Raw genomic sequence first — 22,151 nt, forward strand, 5'->3', positions numbered from 1 at the left:
CATCCCTCCTGTGCTGGGTGTTCCCTCGTCTCTCACGGCCCCTTGGCTGGGTTCTCTTCATTCCTCGTGGGCCCTGTGCTGGGTTCTTCCTCGTCTTTCACGGCCCCTGTGCTGGGTGCTGGGTGCTTCCTCGTCCCTCACGGCCCCTGTGCTGGGTTCTGTCCCCTCCATCCCTCCTGTGCTGGGTTCTCCCTCATCCCTCATGGCGCCTGTGATGGGTTCTCTTGTGCAGGTGTCCTTGCCTGGTTCCTCGTGGCCCCCCACTGGGCTCTCCCCTCCTTATCTCTCACAGCTCCTGGAGGTCTATTTCTCTCTCCTAGATCCCCACTTCAGGACATCCTCCTGCCATGTCATTATCCCCTTCTCGTTCCACACTACCCTGGCCTCCATCACCTCTGCAGCCCTGGGCCCACGCCCCTGGGGACTCACCTGTTTCCGGTAGACGTAGCAGGCAGCTATGGCGACCATAGTGGACTCGCCCACGAAGCCTGCGAGGAGGGAGCCCACCCCTAGAGTGGCCCCGTGGACTCTGGAAGAGGACAGAGAGAGAGTCCTGTTAAAGTCATGTCAGGGCAGAGTCTGGGACTGCCCTTGGGACTGCTCTCACTCCTTGTGGACAGGGCAGCTGGGGGTGCTGCACCTCACACCCCGACAGGAGCTTGCTGCCTCAGATGGGCCCCCTCATCCAGCAGGAACCCCCTTCTCCTTGAAAGGAGCCCCTCCCCCAACAGAAGCTAGTTTCCGCCCGTCTCCAGGAACCAGAGTCTGCAGACTCTCCACTGTCACCTGACCTGCAGATTTGGGGTTCGGCAGCCCCCCTCAACCCTGTGGGCTGGAAGAGGTCTCTGGCCTGGGGTCTGACACATGGATGTGGGGCCTTTCAGCCCCACAACTCTGCAGGCCCAATCACTGATTAAGTCTATGTACTTGTACCTGTCTCCCTGGTTCTCCCTGCTGTGGGGCCAGCGAGGTGGCTGAGCGAGGGGTGGTCTATGAGACAGGATGGCACCCCCAGCTTGGGACGTGGGGCTCCCTGAGCCAGGGCTGTGTCTTCCCTGTGCTCCTGTGTGTGTGGGGTTGGGGTAGTGCCCACCTCAGGGGATATAGATGGATCTAGGCTCCCCGAGGGCAGGGCTGAGCTCCCCTGTGTCCCTGTGTGTGAGGGGATAGGGCAGAACCCACCTCAGTGAGTACATGTGGAGCTGGGGCTGAGGTCAGGGCTGCACCCATCCTGTGTCCCTGAGTGTGAGGAGTTAGGGTTGTGCCCACCTCAGTGGGTGCATGTAAACCTGGGGCTCCCTGTGGTCAGGTTGCACCCTATTCTGTGTCCCTGTGTGTGAGGAGCCGGGGTAGTGCCCACCTCAGTGGGTGCATGTAGACCTGGCTTTGGAAGTGAGACTTGCTCCTGCATTTTGAGTTCTAGACACCCTGGTGGGCCCGCCACCCTGACAGGCCCTCAGGTGACGAGGCCCGCGGCGCCCCGACGACGTACCCCAGGTAGGGCAGGACCAGGAGGCTGGTGATGAGGACGATGATCCGCAGCACAGAGCTGGGGGCCAGGACGAAGGTCTTCTTCAGTGTCATAAGCCAGCCGGTCAGGTGGGCCCTCACGGTGACTGTGGGGGAGCACAGGCCGGTGAGCAACGCTGGCCTGGGGGCCCTCACTTCCCAGAGGGGCCAGATGGCTACCTGTGACCCCCACCTCCCGGTTCCCACAGGCCCGGCTGCTGCACACTGGTCCTGCCCCAAACACTGACCCCTCCTTTCTAGTAGGGGAGACCGAGGCAGCGCCTGGATGGTGGCCCCCCTCTGGGGAGCAGAGCTCTGGGACCTGAGACTGTTTCCTGGCCTCACTGTGTGACGCTGGATCCTGGCTTAATGATTTTTTTGGGGGGGGGGGGCTCTGTGACATGTGATTTCCGCACTGGCTCGCAACGCTCTGTCGTCGAGTCAGCGCTGACCCACGGCTGACCCTTCAGCAGCTTCTCAGAGGCTGTGGTTCGCCCGTCCTTCTCCCTCCACCTGACTTGTGCACTGGTCACTACACGCACTGGTGGAGGGATTCAGAGGTGCCACGGTGGGAGCGAGTCCAGTTTCTGACTCTCTTTTGCATCTCTTCAGTCCTGTCTACGAGAGGACTGTCCTCTGTTGCCTGTGTCAAGTGTTAACTCTGGAAAGGGAGTTTATATGCGAGCGTCCCACACATACAGAGGACACAGGACACAGACATAGCGCGTGCCTGCTACACAAACGGCAGCATGTTTCTCACCCTCTCATCACACTGCCCCGCTCATCTGACAAAGCGAGGGGCTCAAGGATGGTGCAGGGTTCACATCCATTGCCCATAGGGTTGCTATGAGTCCTCCGTGACCACACTTAACAACAAGCCCCCACCCCGTTCCTGTGGCAGCTCCGTGTCTGTGGGGACCCCCGGCTGCCTCACCCTGTGCCCTCAGCATCTTCCCCTCCATAGCCCCTGGAGTCTCGCCCCCGGGGACCTCCTTCCAGGAGCACCTTCAGCGGGAACGTGCTCCCTCTACCTCTGGAGGGTGATCTCTGTTTTCAGTGCAGCCCCTGCCCCAAACGGGGTGCACAAGTCATCATGCCTCAGGGGCTCCTCAAATCGCCCAGGAACCCCTTTGGATCTGCCTTCCTGACAGGCGGTGGCCTCTGTGCTCCAGAAGGCACGGTCTGCCTGCTGGAGTCCTTTCCGGGATGGCAAGGTGCTCTGTGTCTTTCCTGGAGAAGGTTGACAGTTCTTTTTGTGATATGACTGCAAAGGTTGCCAGGTCTGTCCAGATATGTGTGTGTGTGTAACTGGGGCTCCTATCTCCCCTCCTTTCTTCACCCCTGCCCTGCTCTCCCCTCCCCTTCCTTCCTTTCTTCCTCCTCTCTCCCGTCTTCCTCCCCTCCCCTCCCCCGCCCTCTACCTGGGACTGGGAAGAAGGAGAAGATGCGTAGGGGGACCACGCAGAGCTCTGCGAAGGCGAAGTCCACTCCGATGATGTCGATCAGGATCTTCTCAGACACGTTGGGGGTCCAGAACATGACAAAGCAGAGCTGGAGGGGAGATGTTGGGAGGATGAGGATGGCGGGGGAGAGGGAGCCCTGAGAGCCGGCGTTGGGGTGGGCTGCTCCGCACACCCACAGGCCCACCTCCCACATCTGCACACAGGTTCCGCACCCAGCGGGAGGCACCTCCTGTTAGCAACACAGGGGGCCAAGAGGAGACCAGGAGCGCAGAACCAGGGTATCGGGAGGGTCAGTGGGGTTCATGGTGCCTGTGCTTCTTAACATAACCCTCACGGCTTTAACAGAACAAAAAAAAGGGACCCAGAAGACACGACGTCTGTAAATCCACACTGAGGAAGCACACTTAACGATTAGGCAAGGCCATTTAATTACAGATCCAGATGGTTTTCCCAAGTTCCCGTGTGGTGCTGTGGTTAATGAATACGGATGATAGTTGAAAGACTGGAGGTTCAAGGCTAGCCAGGGCACCTCGGAGGAAAGGCCTGGTGGTCTACGTCCAGAGCACAGGTCAAGCCTGACTCACGAGGTCACCGTGAACTGAGCCGACTGAGGGCAATGGTTTAAACACTGTGCTGCTAACACAAAGGTGGTGCCTCTTGATGGTTCGAATCCACAAGCTGCTCCTCCAGACAAAGATGGACAATGGCCTGTTGTGTGATTTACAGCCTCCGGACCCAGCACAGGGTCAGCTATGGGTCGGATCCAACTTGCCAGGAATGAGAAAGAGCGTGAAGCGAGTATGGAGACAGACAAACGCAAACACAATATGGAACCTGGGAAAGCAGATGGGCAAAGGGCAGCTGATTTTAAAAGACTCAAGGAAACAGAACCCAAAACTGGGAAGGGGATGCCAGTGTCTCCCTCTCAACCATCAGCTGGGGTGTAGGCCGGTCCATGCCCAGGCCGGCTGGATGCCGAGGAAGCAGTTAAGCCCCCCGGAACCCCTCACACAGCTGCCCACTGTGGCTCGCGGGACCTGGCAGGAAAGTGGAGTTGAGCATGTGGAGAAGGTGAAACAGATTGTCAGCACTGAATGCAGAGCCGGTGCACAGGCCGGATGTGCAGAGAGGAGGACACACGGAGACTTCCTGCTTCATTCCCTCACTCCGTTCCTGGAGCGGGGAAGGCCGGCTGCATCCCTCCAGACAGGAGAGTCAGGGTGGTCTCTGAGAAACGTGGCTGACTCGAGCGAGCAGGCGCAAGTCCCGGGAAACAGCCCAGCAAATCAGTCATCAGCGGGGGCCGTACAGGCGAGAACCCTCACCCACCTGCTCACAGCCTCCAGAAACAAGGGCATCAAACACGGAGGAAGACCTCTAACATCAAGGTGTCATTGTTGTGTACTGTCAAGTCGGAACTGACCCACAGCTGACCCTCCAGTGGGTTTTCAGAGGCAATAAATCACATGGGAAGAGGATGCCCACCTTTCTCCTCCAGAACAACTTGTGGATTCGAACCACAGACCTTTTGGGTTGGCAGCCCAATTCCTTACCACTAAGCCACCAGAGCTCCCGCTAATGTGAAGAGGCAAAACCAAATTCACACATACATTCACACCTTCCAGACTTAGATGGAACAGAGACAATGCAGAGAGACGCTCAAAAGACAGCTTTCCTGCTGACATTGAGAGACCGAAGGTAACAGTACGTGACAAGAACATCATGTAAATGCCCTCTGAAAATAGGGCCATTGACAGGACAGAGACACAGTACAGACCTTAGAGGATAAAAGCAGATACGAAGAAGTCACTAAATGCCAAGAGAAAGGAGGGAAAATCTACTGCAAAGACAAGGCAGAAGGCCCAAGACACGGAAGTATATGAGATTTTGTTTTCTTTTTCTTGTTAGATAAAACCCCAGTCCAGGGGGGCCAACATGAAAATAACTGGGGTCTCGGGAAGAGACCATGAGGAACTGCGGGATAAGAGCATCAAAGCCGAGGGGACCTCACGTGGAGGCAGAGAGACCGTGTGAAGAGCATCCAGGTTCAGGCCACTCTATTTCACTAAAAGCTGGGAGACGCGAAGCAATACATTCCAAGGGAAAAGGATTTTGATTGCAAGCACTTCAAACCAGGCCACTGACCAACGATGGGTCTAGTTTACTAGACGTATAAAGCCTCCAAGAGTTTACTTCCACAAAACAGTTTTTCAAGAAGTTAACTGGGAGCGTTTGCTCGCCAAACCAAGTACTCAAAAATGGAGGAGGAAAAACAGAGGGTGTGGAAAATTGGGGCTCCAGCAGCCATCAGATGAAGGCAGGGGACCCCTTCCACGCAGCACGGCTGCTACGGGGGCCTCTGGAGGCTGTGACAGGCCCCTGCCAGCCTACCCCACAGGGGCAGGTCTGTGGCTAATGTGTTCCAACGTGTGGAAGGGCTTGGGAAGAAGACAATTCTTCAGACTAGGGAAGGACTTTTATTTTTTTTTTAAAGAGAGGGAATTAGGGCTCTGCTGTGACAGTGAGTCAGAATCACAGTGCATCCAAGGAGTTGAAATGGGTACTTCCAGGAGTGAGGCACGGAGAGGACGATTATGTCTAGAATAATTCTTACAGAATGAATTTTTTACACTATGTGTCTGTGCAAAAAAAAAATTTTTTTTTAAAAGCCATGAAAACGCATAGAGCTGAAGTGGAAAGCCTGTCAGTTCTTGCAAAAGTTTCTTTCCTTAAAATGCAAGTACTTCTTCAAAACCCATGTGAACACATCACAAACTGGACTGTAGTTGGGCTGAAACCAAACCCTGAAATTTCAGACTATGGTTTAGGCCTTGAGTCATCTGAAAGTTTTGTGGTCTGTTTGCCACGCCAGGGAGCTCAGGTGGCCTAGTGCTAAGGAGCTGCACTGCTATCCCAAAAGCATTCCGTTCAAAGCCGCCAAGTGCCCTGCGGGAGAAAGACGGGTAATCTCCTCCAGTGCGATTCAACTGCTTTTGAATACCTGCTGGAGGGTCAGCTGTGAGTTCGTCCTCATGATTCAACAGGACACAAAAGTTTATTATGCCATGTTGTTGTTGTTAGGTGCCGTCAAGTATGACCTATAGTGACCCTCAGAACGACAGATCTGAACCCTGTCCTGTCCTGCACCGTCCTCACAACTCCTGACTCACTAGAGCCCCTTGTGGCGGTCACTGTGTCAGTGCACCTGGCCCAGGGTCTTCCTCTCCTGACTTTCCAAGAACAGCCTCTCCAAGCAACATGTCTGAACTATGTGAGGTGAAGCATTATCATCTCTACCTCCAAGGAGGACTCTGTTTGCACTTTCTCCAAGACACATCTGCAGACATCTTTTGGCAGTTCATGGGATGTTCAAGAAAACAAAATTTCTTACCGCTGGGCTGATGCCATGTTGAGATACTGTAATACACTTTAGAGCTCTAATTGCAAGTATGTTTCACTTTACAAAGTGAGCTAACTCTTCCACTCCCACCTTCCGTTCTGTATATTTTTTTAGTATTTGGGAACTAGTCATTCTACTGGTTTTCAAAACCAACAAACGGACGCTTATTTAACTCTACTGGGTGATGCTGGTCTGTTCATCCCAGCTTTGACCCAAAGACCATGTCTCATGATCTCAACTTAGAAGCCAGACAGAAGTGGGTCAGGAAGCGTCCCTGATGACAACCCTCTCAAGAATTTAGGATAGGAAGAAGGTGGCTGCCCACCGGCATCTGAACCCAGAGAACCCAGCCCCAAGGGAAGACATTTCTGTAAATCCTTTGAGCTCCCTGCTACACAGGAAGGTCGCTAATGTCCATATAAACGGGTGACCGTGCTTTTGAGGAATTCACAAAGCTTTCTCATTAGCCTGACTCTGAAGGATTAGCAGTGAATAAAAGCTCCTTCCCCGCTGCAGCTACGAAACGTAAAATACAAGCAGCTGCTTTGAATCAAAATAGCCAGCCCTGGGCATCATCTTTATTCGGAACTTTTCTTTAGAAAGTACAGTTGGATCTAAAGAAGAAAAGGCAGCAATTAAGTGGACAAAGCGAGCCTTCAAAGGCTGAGGAGCTGAAGTGCCATGTACACAGCATGTGCGCTGTGCTAGGTATTGGAAGTACTACGGAGGACACTGGAAGTATATGGGAGGGTATGTGCAGAATGTGTGAAGACTACACCACTTCACGCGGGGGACCTGGGCATCCTGGGTTTTTGTATCTTTAGGTGGTCCCAAGAACCAATATGGAGAGAAATCTTAGAAGATGATTTAGGCTCTGAGTAATCAGGGAGTTTTATGGGACAAGGCTGGTCTGTTTACTACATCATGTTGTGGATGCTGTAGAATACTTCAGAGTTCTAATCTATTCCAAGTATGCTTCACTTTATAAAGTGGCAACTCTTCCCCCTCAACCCCACATTATGCATTTTTTAAAAAAATCTGTTCACTGCAATCCCAGAGGTGTGTGGTTCGAATCCACCGGAAGCTCTGCCGGGGAAGGAGGGACAATCTCCTCCTGTACCAGTCAGATTGGATTTGCTAGTACATGCACAAAAAAATAAGAAAATAATAAAAAAAAAATTACAAAATCTATTAATGTCATTTTATTTTTTAAAAAGCACCCCCCACCCCCCAATACATTTATTCAGGCTAGAGAGTCCTCACTGAGTAAACCAGTGGTAAGTTTTAATCTGAGGGCAAAGGGGGCACGTTTGGCTCTGGAACCAGACAGGCTGGAAGGTCTCCTCACAGTTTTGTCTCTGGCTTTGAGTAACTTAAAAATTTCATAGAATAAGCTTGGTCTATTTACTATGTCATGCTGAGACACTGTAAACTACGTTAATATTACAGGTGTGCTTCACTTTATAAAGAGGTAGTTCTGGCCCCCAACACCCCTCAACACCGCAAACCTTTATCTCCTCAGCTTTGAAATGGAGAGGTCTGGAGCGCCCAAGTCCTGCTCACGGTCTGGCTGGACAATGCTCAAGGAGCCGGCTGCATGTCGTGATCGGCACCCTGCTTCCTTCATGGAAACACACCGTGCTTAGGAAGGGAGTTCAGTTGACCCTCTGGGGCCAGAGCCTGACCGTACTTCAGACTGCACTCATTGTTGGGGCTCCCAGCTGACCCACTGGTTTTCAGAGGCTGGCTGTCACACGGGGGGTGGGGGGAGGAATACTGTTTATCTTTCTTACTTGTTGCTGCTGGTGAGTTCAAACAGCGTGAGAGGTGTGGTCTCTGGGATAGCAGGGCGACTTCCCGTGGACTGCTGCGGTTAAGTGCTGTCAAGTGGAAGAGTGCCCGTCCTGTGCCCGGGGAGCAGCTGGAGGAATGAGGCCTTTGCCTGTCCCTCAGCCCAAGAAGGAGTCCCTCCCTATGCACTGCTATTGTCATGCGGAGGAAGTCGACGAAGACTCTTTACCACGCTATGGACAACAGGTGTGAACCTGGCACTGCCCTGTGCCCTGGTCCCCACCTCTAACACACTGGAGCCTCTAGTCTGCCTGTGGGTAGCCAACCACGGCTACAGCTTCACCATCTATCTCAACTTCTTCTGGAAGAGAGAGGACGAAACCATCAGCTTTAGGGTAAAAAATTAACACTTCAGGGGGGAAAAAATGAAACACATTCAGGGTAAAAATTAACACATTCTGGGTGAACATGGACCTGTTTAGAGTAAAAAATTAACACTTTTGAACACAATTTAAAAAAAAAAAGAATATGAACACTAACTCATCACATTCAGATTAAGTTAAAAATACATTCCATTCTGAAGGACAAAATTGTTAGGTACAGATGGCTGGCTTGGCGGGGGGGTTGGACCCCACCACAAAACCCCAAAGCAAAAAAAAAACTACCACAAATCATTCATCACGTCCAGCAGCAGAGGGCACCATGAACCCGGCTCACAGCCCGCCCTCTGGCGGCCTGCACCGTCTGGCTGCAGAAAGTTTAATGCATTTTCTTTCTTTCTTTTTATTTTTTTACATACATATTTTTTTTTAAATTTTACATTGGTTTGTATACTAAATTAGTATACATTGTGCTTCATTCATATGCATTGTGTTTCACACATTTTCATTCACATTGTGTTTCACACGATCATTTCCATACACAGCGTTTTATAAAACCAATCGCCATTGATCTGTGCCCACTATCACGCTGTCTTTTCAGGTCCCCACTGGATCTTTCCTAATTCCTTGTCCCTGTCCCTCTGCCTTTCTCAGCCCCCCGTCCCCTCCTCTTCCACCTCTGGACTGCCAGACACACCTTACTTGTTATCCTTCTATTTTATGAGGGAGAAATTAAATCATTTGCAGAAACGTAGGAACTTAAGGAATTAGTAAAAACAAGAAAATATAAGGGAATCCCCTCAGAGCCGCCAAAGGAGAGTGGATGGACCACTGTAACCAGAAACAACAGAAAAAGAAACACAGCAAAACGGCAGTGATAAAACCAGGCCTGTCAAGAATCACATTTAAAGGAATGGGTTAAATGAACCAGTCAAGACAGAATCCATTAGTCTTAATGGATTCATCCTTTGGATTTCAAGCCATGGTCTGTTCAGTGACATACTATGCATCTGATCAAGGGTGGACAATGAATAAGGATGACAGAAGACTGATGCCTTTTTGTTGTGTTGGAGAGGAGTACTGAATAGCCCGTGGACTGCCAAGACCAAGTGCAACCGTGGACCTCCTTAGAGGTGAGGGTGGTGAAGCTTCATCTCACATGCGTTGGTGATATTGTCAGAAGGGGCCAGCCCTTGGGAAAGGACATCATGCTTGGAGAGGCTGGAGGTCAGTGAAAGAGAGGAAGACCCTCAGAGAGGTGGACTGACACAGTGGTCAGCACTCTGAATTCACGAGTGAGTCTGAAGAAAGACTGGGCAGTTTACAGCTGTTAAGGCTTACAGGTTCCGGAAGAACGAGCTGGGATGGACGGGGCAGCAGTGAGAGCGAGCTTTGCACAGATGGGGACACAAACTGGAAGGGCGGGGACTTGTCCTTGTTATGGTAATACAAAGGACAGAGCCTGGACTCCACCCCAGGCCTCAGAGGCCTGCTCTCTCTTCACCTCAGGCCTAGAAGGCCTGCTCTCCCCACATGTCTGGGGTGCCCTAAACTGCTGCACTGCTCCGGGTGGTGCACAGCATTTTGGTGTTGTGAGAGGTGCTGGATTATACAGTTTTGAATTTGGGTGGTTTTTTCCCCCCTTTTGTCCCCCGTGCACAGAGGGTCATTTTGCTCTACGGCTGAGAAGAACAATGGGGTAGCAGTGTCCACCTCACAGCGCGGGGGTGGGGGAGCGCCAATTGGAAACAAAGTCCCAAACAGGCTGAGCCTTGTTCCGAGACAAAGGGTCAGCATGGTGCCACTGCTGGAGGCTGGTGGCCTGGACCACAGCGAAGGCTTGTGGGTAAGTTTAGCAACAGGAAGGTGAGACCGGGTCATTCTCGTCAAATGAACTTTTAACTCTGAAAACACAGCTGACAACGCAGCGCTGGAGGGCAGATCTGATAATGAACAACTTGAATTCTGCAGCTTCCTAGCACAAGGCGGAAGGCCTGGGCGCTAACGGGCTTGTATGGAGCCGCAGCTTCCTGTCAGGCAACCCAAACCAGGGATGACTGGTCAGCTTCACAGAGTGAAGTGACTTCCCCCAGCAAGCACCCATGTCAAACAGCAGGCCTGAAATAGCTTCTCCCATGCGGGGAGGTCTGGTGACCTGCACTGTAATCCCAAAGGCACGAGGTTCAAATCCACCAGCTGTCCTGCTGGACAAAGATAGGCAATGTCCTTTCATGCAATTTACTGCCTCTGAACACCTGCTGGAGGGTCAGCTATGAGTCTGATCTGACTCGACTCCATACAGCAACCTGAAATAGCAATAATATGAGATACAGAATATGTTGTCGACAGCACTTGAACCAGCTTTGTTATGTCTGATATCTGAAATGCACGAAGAGTTTGAACTAATGTCTGATAGTCTGAAATGCACTGAGAGTTTGAAGTGATATGTCTGGAAGTCTGAAATGCACTGCGAGTCTGTAAAATGACACAGACAGAATGGTACTACACTGTCCACTACCCAGGCCATACAGCACGGCACTACACTGTCCACTACACAGGCCGTACAACACGGCACTACACTGTCCACTACCCAGGCCGTACAGCACGGCACTACACTGTCCACTACACGGGCCGTACAGCACGACACTACACTGTCCACTACACGGGCCGTATAGCACGGCACTACACTGTCCACTACCCGGGCCGTACAGCACGGCACCACACTGTCCACTCCATACAGCACAACACTACACTGTCCACTACACGGGCCATACAGCATGGCACTACACTGTCCACTACATGGGCCATACAACACGGCACTACACTGTCCACTACACGGGCCGTACAGCATGGCACTACACTGTCCACTACATGGGCCATACAACACGGCACTACACTGTCCACTACACGGGCTGTACAGCACGGCATTACACTGTCCACTCCGTACAGCACGACACTACACTGTCCACGATGCAGGGCAGCCGATAGCACGGAGCTACACATGCTTGGAAGCAGGAGTGGCATCCACTTCCTTAAACAGCTTATCTCCGGAAACCCTATGAATCTGGAGAAAGGCTGAAACTCACGCAAGTGTCGAGGACTTTCATAGGGTCACTATGAGTCACCTACAACTCGATGGCACTGAACAACATAGAGAGAGACCGAAATAATGGACCGAAAGTGATGCTACCAAACCAAAGGTGGGTGACTCTAAACCACGGCTCTCAGGCCTGTTTTTAATTGTTTCTGGTCATTCTTCTAGGTCTAGTATAGCCCTAGTGTGTCCACTTGCCATACAGACGTAACTCGTGGTCACTGTGACACTGAACACCGTGACACTGACGTGTCAAATGCGATAGTGGTTACCCATGGTGGACAGTGCTTAGTGGTGCTCCCTGATTAAAACAAGCTTGCAAGCAGGAGTGGCATCCACTTCTGTAAATAACTTGCCTCCAGAAACGCTATGAACCTGGAAAAAGGATGAAAGTCACGCAAGTGTTGAGGACTTTCGTTCACAGGGTCGCTATGAGTTGCCTATGACTTGATGGCACTTAACAACAACACATTGTCCATGACGCAGGGCAGTGGTTTGCTGTGGGCTTGACTCTGCTCCGGGAACCCCTAGTGCAGTAGCCGCCTGGGGACAGGCCAGGTTTGTGTGTCTCTATGAGTTTGAACAGGTTCCCGGGCAGCTTCGAGATCAAAACAGAGTAGGAAGTTAAGGCCTGATGATCTACTTCCGAAAGTCAGTCAGCGACACTCCTGTGGACAGAGGTCTGATCCTGCTGTGCCCGGGTCACAGTCAGCACGGGTTAGAGTCCTGCTCCGTGGCCGCTAACAAGCATGCCTTCTTTATGGACTGCTGTTGCTGTGTGCAGTCAGGCTGGCACTGACTCACAGCTGACCCGCCAGTGGGGGTTTCAGAGGCAGTTTAAGCACATGCTTGGAGGAGACCGCACACCTTCCTGCCTAGGAGCAGCTGGTGGATTCGAACCACATACATTTAGGATCAAAGCAGCTTCTTAGCAGTCTTCAGAGCTCCCTTATAGGTAAGCATATAAAATTACAGGGCGCTCTGGTGGCCAGCGAAAGAGAGGAAGACCCTCAATGGGATGGACAGATACAGGGACAGCCGCAATGGGCTCAACTGTGCCCATGAGGTGAGGATGGCACAGGGCAGGGCAGGGTTCAGGTCTGTGGTTCCCAGGATTGCTATGTGTCCTGCTTGACTCAACGGCACCTGACAACAACGACAACATCAAATATAGAAAACCAAAGGTAAACAGGACCACCAGGGAGACGCTGAGAAAACTGTTAGAGCAAGAACAAAGGGGCACCTGTGGTCCAGGGACAGCGCTTGGGAAGTGGGAATGGTGACGAGAAGTGTCATCGGCGACCTGCCTTACGCAGATGGCACAACCTTGCTTGTGGACAGTGACGAGGACTTGATGCACACGCTGCAGAAATGAAAGGCCACAGCTTTCAACATGGACAGCATTTCAACCTCAGGAAAACAAAAATCCTCACCAATGGGTGGACAGGCCACACCGTGAAGGATGGAGAAAAGACTGAAGCTGTCAACACTGTTCATTTTACTCGGACTGACCAACAACACTGATGGAAACAGCAGTTAAGAAAGAAAACCCGGTGTTGCACTAAGAAAAATCCGCTGTCAAGGATCTCTGCAGAGTGCTAAAGAGAAAAGATGTCAGCGTGCTGACTAAGGCGTCCCTGACCCAAGCTGTGTGAATTCGTATCCCTGTGAAAGGTGAACGATGACTGTGGATGGTGGAGGAAGGGTATACTTCTGAATTATGGTGCTGGAGAGGAGTTCTGAATATTCTCGGACTGTCAACAAGAACCAGCAGGTATGTCCTGGAGGTGTGCAGCCCGGGCGCTTCTTACGGGCACGGACGGCCCAGCAGGCGGGTTTCTACAGCGACTGTAACAGTGGGTCTCCGAGCTCAAGCGTGGAGCAGGACAGTGCAAGGTTCAGAGCTGTTGCTCACAGGGCCGCTGTGAGTCATGGTCTTAGCTCAACGGCGCCTAACAATAACTCGCTATGTGTAGATGATGGTAAGTGCCGTTAGGTTCTGTCTTTTCCACCCAAAGGGAGGCACCCTATGGACGCTGAAGGAGCTGTGTGGTTCCATGCCAGCCCATAATCACTGCCGGGCAGTCTCCTCTTCTCCACTGCCCCTCCACCATGTTCTCACTCACTCATTGTTGCCGAGTCAGAATTCACTCACCATTGACCGTCCAGCAGGTTTTCAGAGGCCGTAAACTGCATGGGAGGAGAATTTCCATCCCATTCTCTTGGAGCAGATAGTGGATTCGAACTGCCTGCTTTTGGACTGGCAGCTCAATGCCTTATCACTAGGCCACCAGAGGTCAAGTATAGAAACGGAGGTGGAGCGCATTGCGTTGTGCTCTTTGATCATGGCACAAAGCAGGGGGTGGGGACGGGTGGGGGTGGGGGGGCTGTGATGGCGGTGCAAGATTGCGCCTCAGGCAGCAGCCATCCAGGGGACATCTTGGTGATCCAGGAGGCTCTGCCCTCATCTGTCAGCCGCGCCCTAGACCTTTAGCAGACAGGTGGCTGGAGCCTTGGAGGGATTAAAGGCACTATAAATATGTAACCTCACTGCCTTTCACAGGCCGTGGGCTCTGGGGCAGGCGATAGGCAGAGCCAGGGCCTCTTTAGAACCATGGTGTTGTGCTTCCAAGGATTTAGCCTCTGAATGAGAATGCATGAAAAGCGTCTGAGATGAATGAGATGGAGGGGTCATCGTATCCCCAGACAGAAGCTGTGGGTGAGCTCTCTCAGAGGGCCCGCTCTGCCCGGCAGCTGCGGCTGTCTCTCCTGGGACAGCCTCTGACGTCTGGAGCGCTCAGCTCTGGGACTGTCTAAATACCAGATGTCTGAGTAGAGTTGAGGGGGATCTGGCAGGCAAGCAGGCATCACTGAAAAGGCCACACTGTATGGTCATCCCAGGCTGAATTTCTCCAGAAGGGGAAGGTAGGAAGGGACTTTTCTCAGAAGACCACCTGGCTGCCTTGCCCCAGCCATCAGAAAACCAATCAGGAGGCTAGAAGCAATTCAGAGGATCACTGAGGACAGGGCTGTGGGCTCAGAAGCGAGTGATCACCTGTCCCTGAATTCATGGGGTCCAGGGAAAGAGCCAGCACAAAAGGAGGAGGGAATCTGGGGGGCGAAAGGCAAGCGGGCTCTGACAGCCCTGAGGCAGAGGGAGGCTGGGCAGCTCTGAGTGCAGTCAGCTCAGACAACCCCAAGCTAGGAAGGAACCAGAGAGGCACCTGAGAAGTCAGTGGAATGTGCAGGTGTGCACAGGTGAGCACAAGTGTGAACAGGTGAGCACAGGTGTACACAGGTGAGCACAGGTATGCACAGGTGAGCACCGGTGTACACAGATGAGCGTGAGTGTGCAGAGGCGAGTGTGGGTGTCCACAGGCGTGTGTGAGTACACACGGGAGCATGGGTATGCACAAGTAAGCGTGGGTGTGCACAGGGAAGCATGGGTGTACATAGGGGAGTGCGGGTGAGCACAGATGTACACAGGTGAGCATGGGTATGCACAGGTGAGCATGAGTATACACAGGTGAGTGTGGGTGTGCACAGGTGAGTGTAGGTGTGCACAGGTGAGTGTACACAGGTGAGTGTGGGTGTGTACAGGTGAGTGTACACAGGTGAGTGTGGGTGTGCACAGGTGAGTGTGAGTGTGCACAAGTGAGCACAGGTTGAAGAGAAACACTTGGAGATGTGGAGGGTGACACTAAGGCCATCCCAGACTCTGGTCAGTCACTGCCACCTCCCCTGTGGAGTCAGAGGTGCCTTCGAGAACAGCTGTTCCCAGGAGGACAAACCTGAGGACACGTCCTGGGAGCACAGGCGGACAGACTTCAAAACCACGTTCAGGTTGAGAAGAGAAAAATCAGAAAGAGCTGCTAGCGGCTGTCTGTCCACCCTAAACCCTTCCTTCTCCTTCATAAAGGGCTCATGTTAAAACTGGGGACAGCAACGGTGATGGAGAGAAGACCAAAGCTGGCACGAGGGACAGGTATGACCCCCAATGTGCTGAGCGCTCAGACCATCAATGTCAGGCCATGGTGATAACGCTCACAGGTGAGATGGAAGATGCAGAGCGAGTCAGTGTAGCACCAGCGCCAGCTGCAGGCGGGCAAATAAGGATCCCTAGTCTGCAGAGACATTTCCTGACTCTGGTAGCTCTGGATTGCATCTCAGTGTCAAGAAAACAAAGGTTCTCACCACTGGACCAATAAGAACATCATGATGGATGGAGAGGAGATTCAAACTGTCAACAGCTTCATGTTACCTAGATCCACAATTAACAACCTTGGTAGCGGCAATCAGGAAATAAGGAGACACACTGCACTGGGAAATCTGCAGTTAGGGACCTTTCCAAATTATTGAGGAGTAATGATATCAGTTTGAGGACTAAGACACATTTGATTGAAACCTTTCCAATCACTTGCTGTGCATCTAAGACCTGGATAATGAACATGGATGATAGCAAAAGAATCGATGCCTTTGAGCTGAGGTGTTGGAGAAGAGTACTGAACACCCCAAGAATGGCCAGGAGAATGAACAGATATGTCCTGGAGAGGGTGCAGCTGGAGTGCTCCTTGGGGGAAAGAATGATGAGGCGTCACCTCACATACTTTGGGCATGTTGCGAGGAGGTGCTATTCGTTGGAGAAGGACATGATGCTGGGAAGGGTGGAGGGTTGGTGAAGGAGAGGAAGACCCTCAACCAGGTGGACAGACACGGTGAGTGCTGCAATGGGCTCTTGTATGTCAGGAAGCGTGAGGATGACGCAGAATAGAACAGGGTTCAGATCTGTTGTTCATACAGTCACTATGAGTTCTACTTGACTCGATGACAACTAACAACAACAACTACAACTGGTAGCTTAGTGGTAAGGAGTAGAGCTGCCAATTCAAAGGCACACAGTTCAAATTTACCAGCTGCTCCAAAGGAGAGGGATGGGCAATCTCCACCCATTCAATTTACTGTTTCTAAGAACCCACTGGAGGACAGACTGGCCTGGACAGGGCAGGGGGTGCAGTATGTGGACCCCAGACTGGGCACCCAGCAACAGCTCCAGCTTTCTACGCAGACCAGGGCCAAGTCCCAGACGCTGGCTCCATCCTCAGCCTCCAGCCATCGAGCTCGGCTCCAACAGCTGAGGTCTGTTCCTGGAATAGGAACCATCTCTGTTTTTCCTAAAATACGCTTCAATGGTTTCAAGGTTGGTCAGTGTTTTGCTCATGTTTGAGGGAACTATGGAAAAACTTGCACATGGCAGAGAACGGAGTGTAATGGGAACAGAGTGGGGTTGCCTGGGGTACCCGTCCTGGCTCCCACAAGGCCTAGCAGCTGTATTCTCACTGAGGTGGCCCAGGGCCTTGCAGGGGTACCCTGCGTTCATGGGGGATGTCATGGTGGGAGAGGATGAGCTGGGGGCCCAGGGTGCAAGCTTGGTGGCCTTGGTGATGTCACCCTGTGCTTCTGGTCATTGAATGATGTGATCATTAGATCAAATGTTAAGCTCCTGGGGGTGGGAGGGGGATGTGCATCCAAGATTTAGAGTGTTGCTGTTTGCTGGCATGCTACAACTGACCTCCAGTGGGTTTTCAGAGGCTCTAGAGCTGTGGTTTTGGAGAAGAGTACTGAATACACACCATGGACTGCTAGGAGAACAAACAAGTTCGTCCTGGAGAGGGTGAAGCCAGGCTGCTCCTTGGAGGCAAGGATTCTAAGGCTTCCTCTGACATATTTTGGACATGTTGTAAGGAGGGACCAATCCTTGGAGAGGGATGTCATGCTTGGGAGGGTGGAGGGACTGTGCAGGAGAGGAGGACCCTCTATGAGGTGGATTGATTCTATCACTGGGGTAAAGAGGATAGGTGTATCAGAGACAATAAGACTGGCAAAGGATAGAGCAGGGTTTACGGCTGTTGTACAGAGGGTCACTATGCACGTGACTTGACAGCACATTAACAACAACAACAACAAATTGCATGGGAGGAGACTGGCCATCTTTCACCCATGGAGCAGCTGCGGGATTCAAACTGTGTGCTTTTGGGACTGCAGTGCAGCTTCTCACCACTAGCCCACCAGAGCTCCCTAATAAGTGTGGAGAGCTTAATTTTAAAGGACCACTCATAGTGCCTGCCTAGCAAAACGGTTCTTGTGACGATGGCTGAGACGGACATTGGGGTGTTCCTGTTGCCAACGAGACCCCAGGGCTTTCTGTAAAACACACTTACAGAAACGACGGAGATTTTCAGCGGGACGCAGGAGGAAGTGCACGACCACAGCAAACAAGAACAGGACTGAGCACCTCCAATAGGAACTGAATACCCTTCACGCTCTAAAGTCCCTGGGTGGCGCACCTGGTTAATGTGCTCACATCCAAGAGGCTGAATCCACCCAGAGGTGCAGGGAATGAAAGGCCTGGTAATGTCCTGCGGAGAAACCAGCCCCTGCAAGCCCTGGGCGCCCAGTCTACTCTGACGCGGAGTCACCGTGAACAGTTACCACTCTGTGGCAGCTAAGTAGTATAAACACTATGTCCCTACATGATTGAGGTTTTCTACAGTTTCTTTTGCTACTGAAATACTCTGGGCATGGTGCTAGGAGGGACCGGTCCTTGGAGAGGGATGTCATGCTTGGGAGGGTGGAGGGACAGCACAGGAGAGAAAGACCCTGGATGAGATGTACTGATTCAGCGGCTGGGGTAATGGGGGTAGGTGTGTCGTCGGAGACAATGAGGTTGACATAGGATAGAGCAGGGGCCAGAGCTGTATGTAGTGCAGAGAGGGCCGCCACGAATCACACCGAACAACTGTCACTAAGCTAGTCTGTGGGGAGTTGGGGAGTCGCACAGCTAACCCAAAGGTACTGTCTCTCTGGAGGTTCAACTCTCACAGCACCCCCAAAGCAGAAAGATGGGTACTCTCTCCGCCTGAGGGATTTACAACCTCTGAAACACAGCGGAGGGCCAGCAAGGAGCCAGCTGGGTTTAATGGCACCGAGGTTTACTGCCCACGGGCTTTACAGACAGGCTAAATAAAGAACCATGCACTCTGGATGACAGAGCTCGGAGATGCCCTCTGAATGTGACTCTGGACGTGGGAGGTGCTCACGGCGGTGCAGGAGGGGAAGGTGGTCACCAGGCTGTGTGGACTTCTAGGTGGGCTCCCCATCCCGGGTCACGTCCACCCCTGCTCACAGCTGTGTCCAGGGGGTGCTCGCTAAGTATCTGCTCATGATCAGCAGGGAGTCAGCACCCAGGTAAAAGCGAGACGGTGAGGAACACCCTCACGGGAGACAGAGGCCCGCTGGCTGCTCCGGAGAAGGACAAGGTGGACACAGGGCAGACGACGGGGGTGTAACAAGGGGCTGGAGACGACCCAGCAAGACAACGCGGTAACCACGCAGGCCCCCGGCCCTCCTCAACCCCACACAGTCCTTCAGACCTGGGGAAGGAAACTCTACCTCACACACTTCTACATGGAGAAGAGTTTAGATCTAAGGTTCAAATCCTCAAATGAAAATCCTGACGTGAACAGCAGAGCGATTTCCCAACACTTAAGTAGCAGGAGGATGGACAGTCTCCCCTGACGTGATTTTTTGTTGTTGTTGATTGCCTTCGAGTCGAGCAGGACCTACAGTGACCCTATGAACAAATGGCCTGAAGCCCCTCTACAACTATTGACATTTATCAAAGTTCATAGAGTTTCTGGAGGCATGTGGTTTGGGAAGTGGATGCCTCTCCCACTTCCACGTGATTTACTGCCTCTGAAAACCCACAGGAGGGTCAGCTGTGGGCTGGGTCTGACTCGATGGCAAACAAGAAGAAGAAGAAGAAGGAGTTATTCGAGAGAGAACTCGAGGCAGGTTAACTTCTTAGCGCCATTAAGGTGTTTCAGGAGGTGGCTGGTTAAGTCCAGGATTCTGCCTGGGCATGGGCCTCTCCTCTTACCGTCAGTGACAAGGCCATGCAGATGAAGGTGAACTTCTTGATGTGGGCTGCGGTCACGGTGCTGCTGGAACTCACCATCTTGTTGCTTGGATTGTTCTGGAGGATGGAAGAAAAGGACAGTGGTGACTGGCCTGGGGGTGGTCCTCGGCTGACAGCCAGAGACTCTGAAAGGGCGGCTCACCCTCGTGTCCTCTGCTGTGTCTCAGTGCAGACTGCAAAGAGCAGCTCTGCAGATGGTTGGCAGGCTTCTTTGGTCCCTGAGCATTCATGGGGAGGAAACCCCCGAACCAGGCCCCTCCCCAGAGCCCAGCTGCCAGTGCTGCCTTTTCCAGGAAGCCTGCGTCCTGTTCCATGTGTCCCCTCCTGGCCCCCCAGATCTCATGTCCTAACACGACGGCCAATTTCCTCAAAGCCAAGGCCCTTCCTAGTGACGGTGGGGCCTCTATCTCCCTCCGAAGTGGCCTGAGGTGGGCTCCAGCCCCATGCCCTCGTGCCTGGCTCTGCTCCTCCCCTGCTCATTTCTACTTCATCTGTTCTGCTTCCCTGGGGGCTCCTGACATGCACACACACATCCCTCACCCAGGCCCATCTGTTCCCGCAGCCTTTTCCCCTGCCCCCCAGGCTGGCTCTGTCCCCCACTCTCCGCTATGTCTGCTGTCCCCAGCTTCCCTGAGGGCGGCCCTCACAGCACTGCAGTCACTGGGCCACGTGCTCTACTCCCAAGAGGCTCCCCGTGAGGCTGGGTCCCACTCAGTCCTTTGCACACTTTTTTCCTGAGCAAAGAAAGGGCTCAAAAGGCATCTGTGACTTCTAAGCCAAATAAGGCGGATGGCTTTGGAGAATGCTGTCTTTCCAGGCCCAAGGCCATCTTGGATCTCTCTCGGATCCACGGGAGGGGAGCGCACCCAGCTCCCCAGCACCTGGGCCTCAGCCGTGTGGTGAGCAAACCACCTATCTCATTAGGGATCCAATTAGGCCCTGGGCTGACTGACAAACAAGCCTGCACCTGGCTCTGCACAGCCGGGGAAGGGCCACCTGCAGTGAGTGCGGAGCCATTGGGGGGAAAATGCTTTGGCTGGGCCTTGACTGCAAGGAGTCGCTGTGGCACGGTGGTTAGAGGGGCTTGGATGTTAACGGAAAGCTCCACAGTTCAAGCCCACTGGCCATCCCTCAGAGAAGGCTGTGACAGGCCTGTAAAGGCTGCCTCACAGGGTCGCTGGGCATCAACAGTGGTCTCAGGGGCTGAGGGGACCATTCTACTCCCTCCCCTTGGAGGGGGCAAGCCTCTCAGTGGATTGACATCTGAACTCTAGCCCCTAGGAGGGAGCCCAGGCTCAAAGGCACGTGGTTTGCCTCTGCCAGCAGCTCCCTGGGAGAAAGATGGGCAGTCTCACTCTGTATAATTTACTGCCTCTGGAAACTAGTTTTGACTCAGTGGCAATGAGTTTTGTCTTTGGGGCAAATTCCTTGATGGTGCAAAGGGTTTCTCGTCTTTGAACACACCAATTTGCTCCGATAATGTTTACAGCCAGGCAGTTAGTTCTACACTGTTAACACGGGGGTCTCCTGGGTGGGATCCGGCCTGATGGCTGCCAGTAACCACAGCCTCCAGAACACACCCATCTTCTGAAGGACAGGGGGCACCTTGCCCTTCAGCGTGAAGACCCTGAGGGCAGGACACTCCCCCACCAGGAGCCTCGGGGGTGGCAGCCGCCTGGGGTCACAAAGACCCACGTGCACCCCAGTAAGGAGATACTGAGATGGCTCCTTCAGGAGGGCTGCTTGGTTTAAAACAGCAAATGTCCCTGCAAACGTGGCTGGATCACGCAAAATGCACTGCTGGTCAACTGATCAATGTCTGCGCTCAGGCCGTGTGCTTCTGCATTGTCCCAGGTGCTGAGGATGAGGACATTCACACCAGAAGCAGCCCTCTCACTACATCTTAGCTAGAATCCTCAGAAGTTAGACGGGAAAGTTGAAATCCCTCGGTACGGGCCTGCAAAGGGATCAAGGCTTTCAACCATCAAGTACAGCCAGTTCTGGGGGTGATGGCGGGCCCCAAAGCCAATCTACTGCCAGCTGCAAATCCTCAATGGAAGAGATGGGTCTCATCTTTCTCCTGAAAGATGGCTGGTGTATTCAAACTGCCGACTTTTTGGTCAGAAGCTCAACGTGAGAGTCTCTACACCACCTGGGCTCCTTGGGAGGGTACACAGGGGTCTGGAAGGCCGGCCGGTGGCCAGCACTCACCAGGTGGCCTGCTGCAGCCCTGGAAACAGAGGGTGGCACCTTCAAAGGATTCTGAGAACTTGAGTTTCTGGCTACAGGTAGCTCATTAAGTGGATCTTTTTTTGGTCACGCCTAACCACCACCACGGTCGTGAATAAAACAATGTTTTTCTTGGAGGTGTCTTCTGAGACTGTACAGTGCTGTATTGTTAAGTTTTATTATTTCGTGGAAGCCAAGCCCAACTGAAGCTGTGAGTTTTATAGCCAGGAGAGTGCAAGGCTCTAGTACCTGCTATTCTCTTCAAGTTTTACCATATACATGCAGTCCCTGGGTGACAAACACCTGAGCC

The 22,151-nt window shown here is 52.7% G+C and overlaps 1 protein-coding gene across 1 annotated transcript in view; it reads right to left on the reverse strand.

The window, feature by feature from the left end:
- The window catches only part of ANKH (ANKH inorganic pyrophosphate transport regulator), a 174,533-nt gene that overhangs the window by 746 nt on the left and 151,636 nt on the right, over positions 1-22,151 (reverse strand). The window contains exons 8-11 of the mRNA XM_006895007.1: positions 19,574-19,669; positions 2,931-3,060; positions 1,493-1,616; positions 430-529 (exon numbers count right to left, since the gene is read on the reverse strand). Of these exons, the coding sequence (XP_006895069.1) occupies positions 430-529; positions 1,493-1,616; positions 2,931-3,060; positions 19,574-19,669 (450 nt within the window). The remainder of the gene's footprint in view (positions 1-429; positions 530-1,492; positions 1,617-2,930; positions 3,061-19,573; positions 19,670-22,151) is intronic.

This window comes from Elephantulus edwardii, unplaced genomic scaffold (assembly GCF_000299155.1).
Source record: "Elephantulus edwardii isolate Elephantulus edwardi_28Jun2011 unplaced genomic scaffold, EleEdw1.0 scaffold00153, whole genome shotgun sequence".
Taxonomy (NCBI): domain Eukaryota; kingdom Metazoa; phylum Chordata; class Mammalia; order Macroscelidea; family Macroscelididae; genus Elephantulus; species Elephantulus edwardii.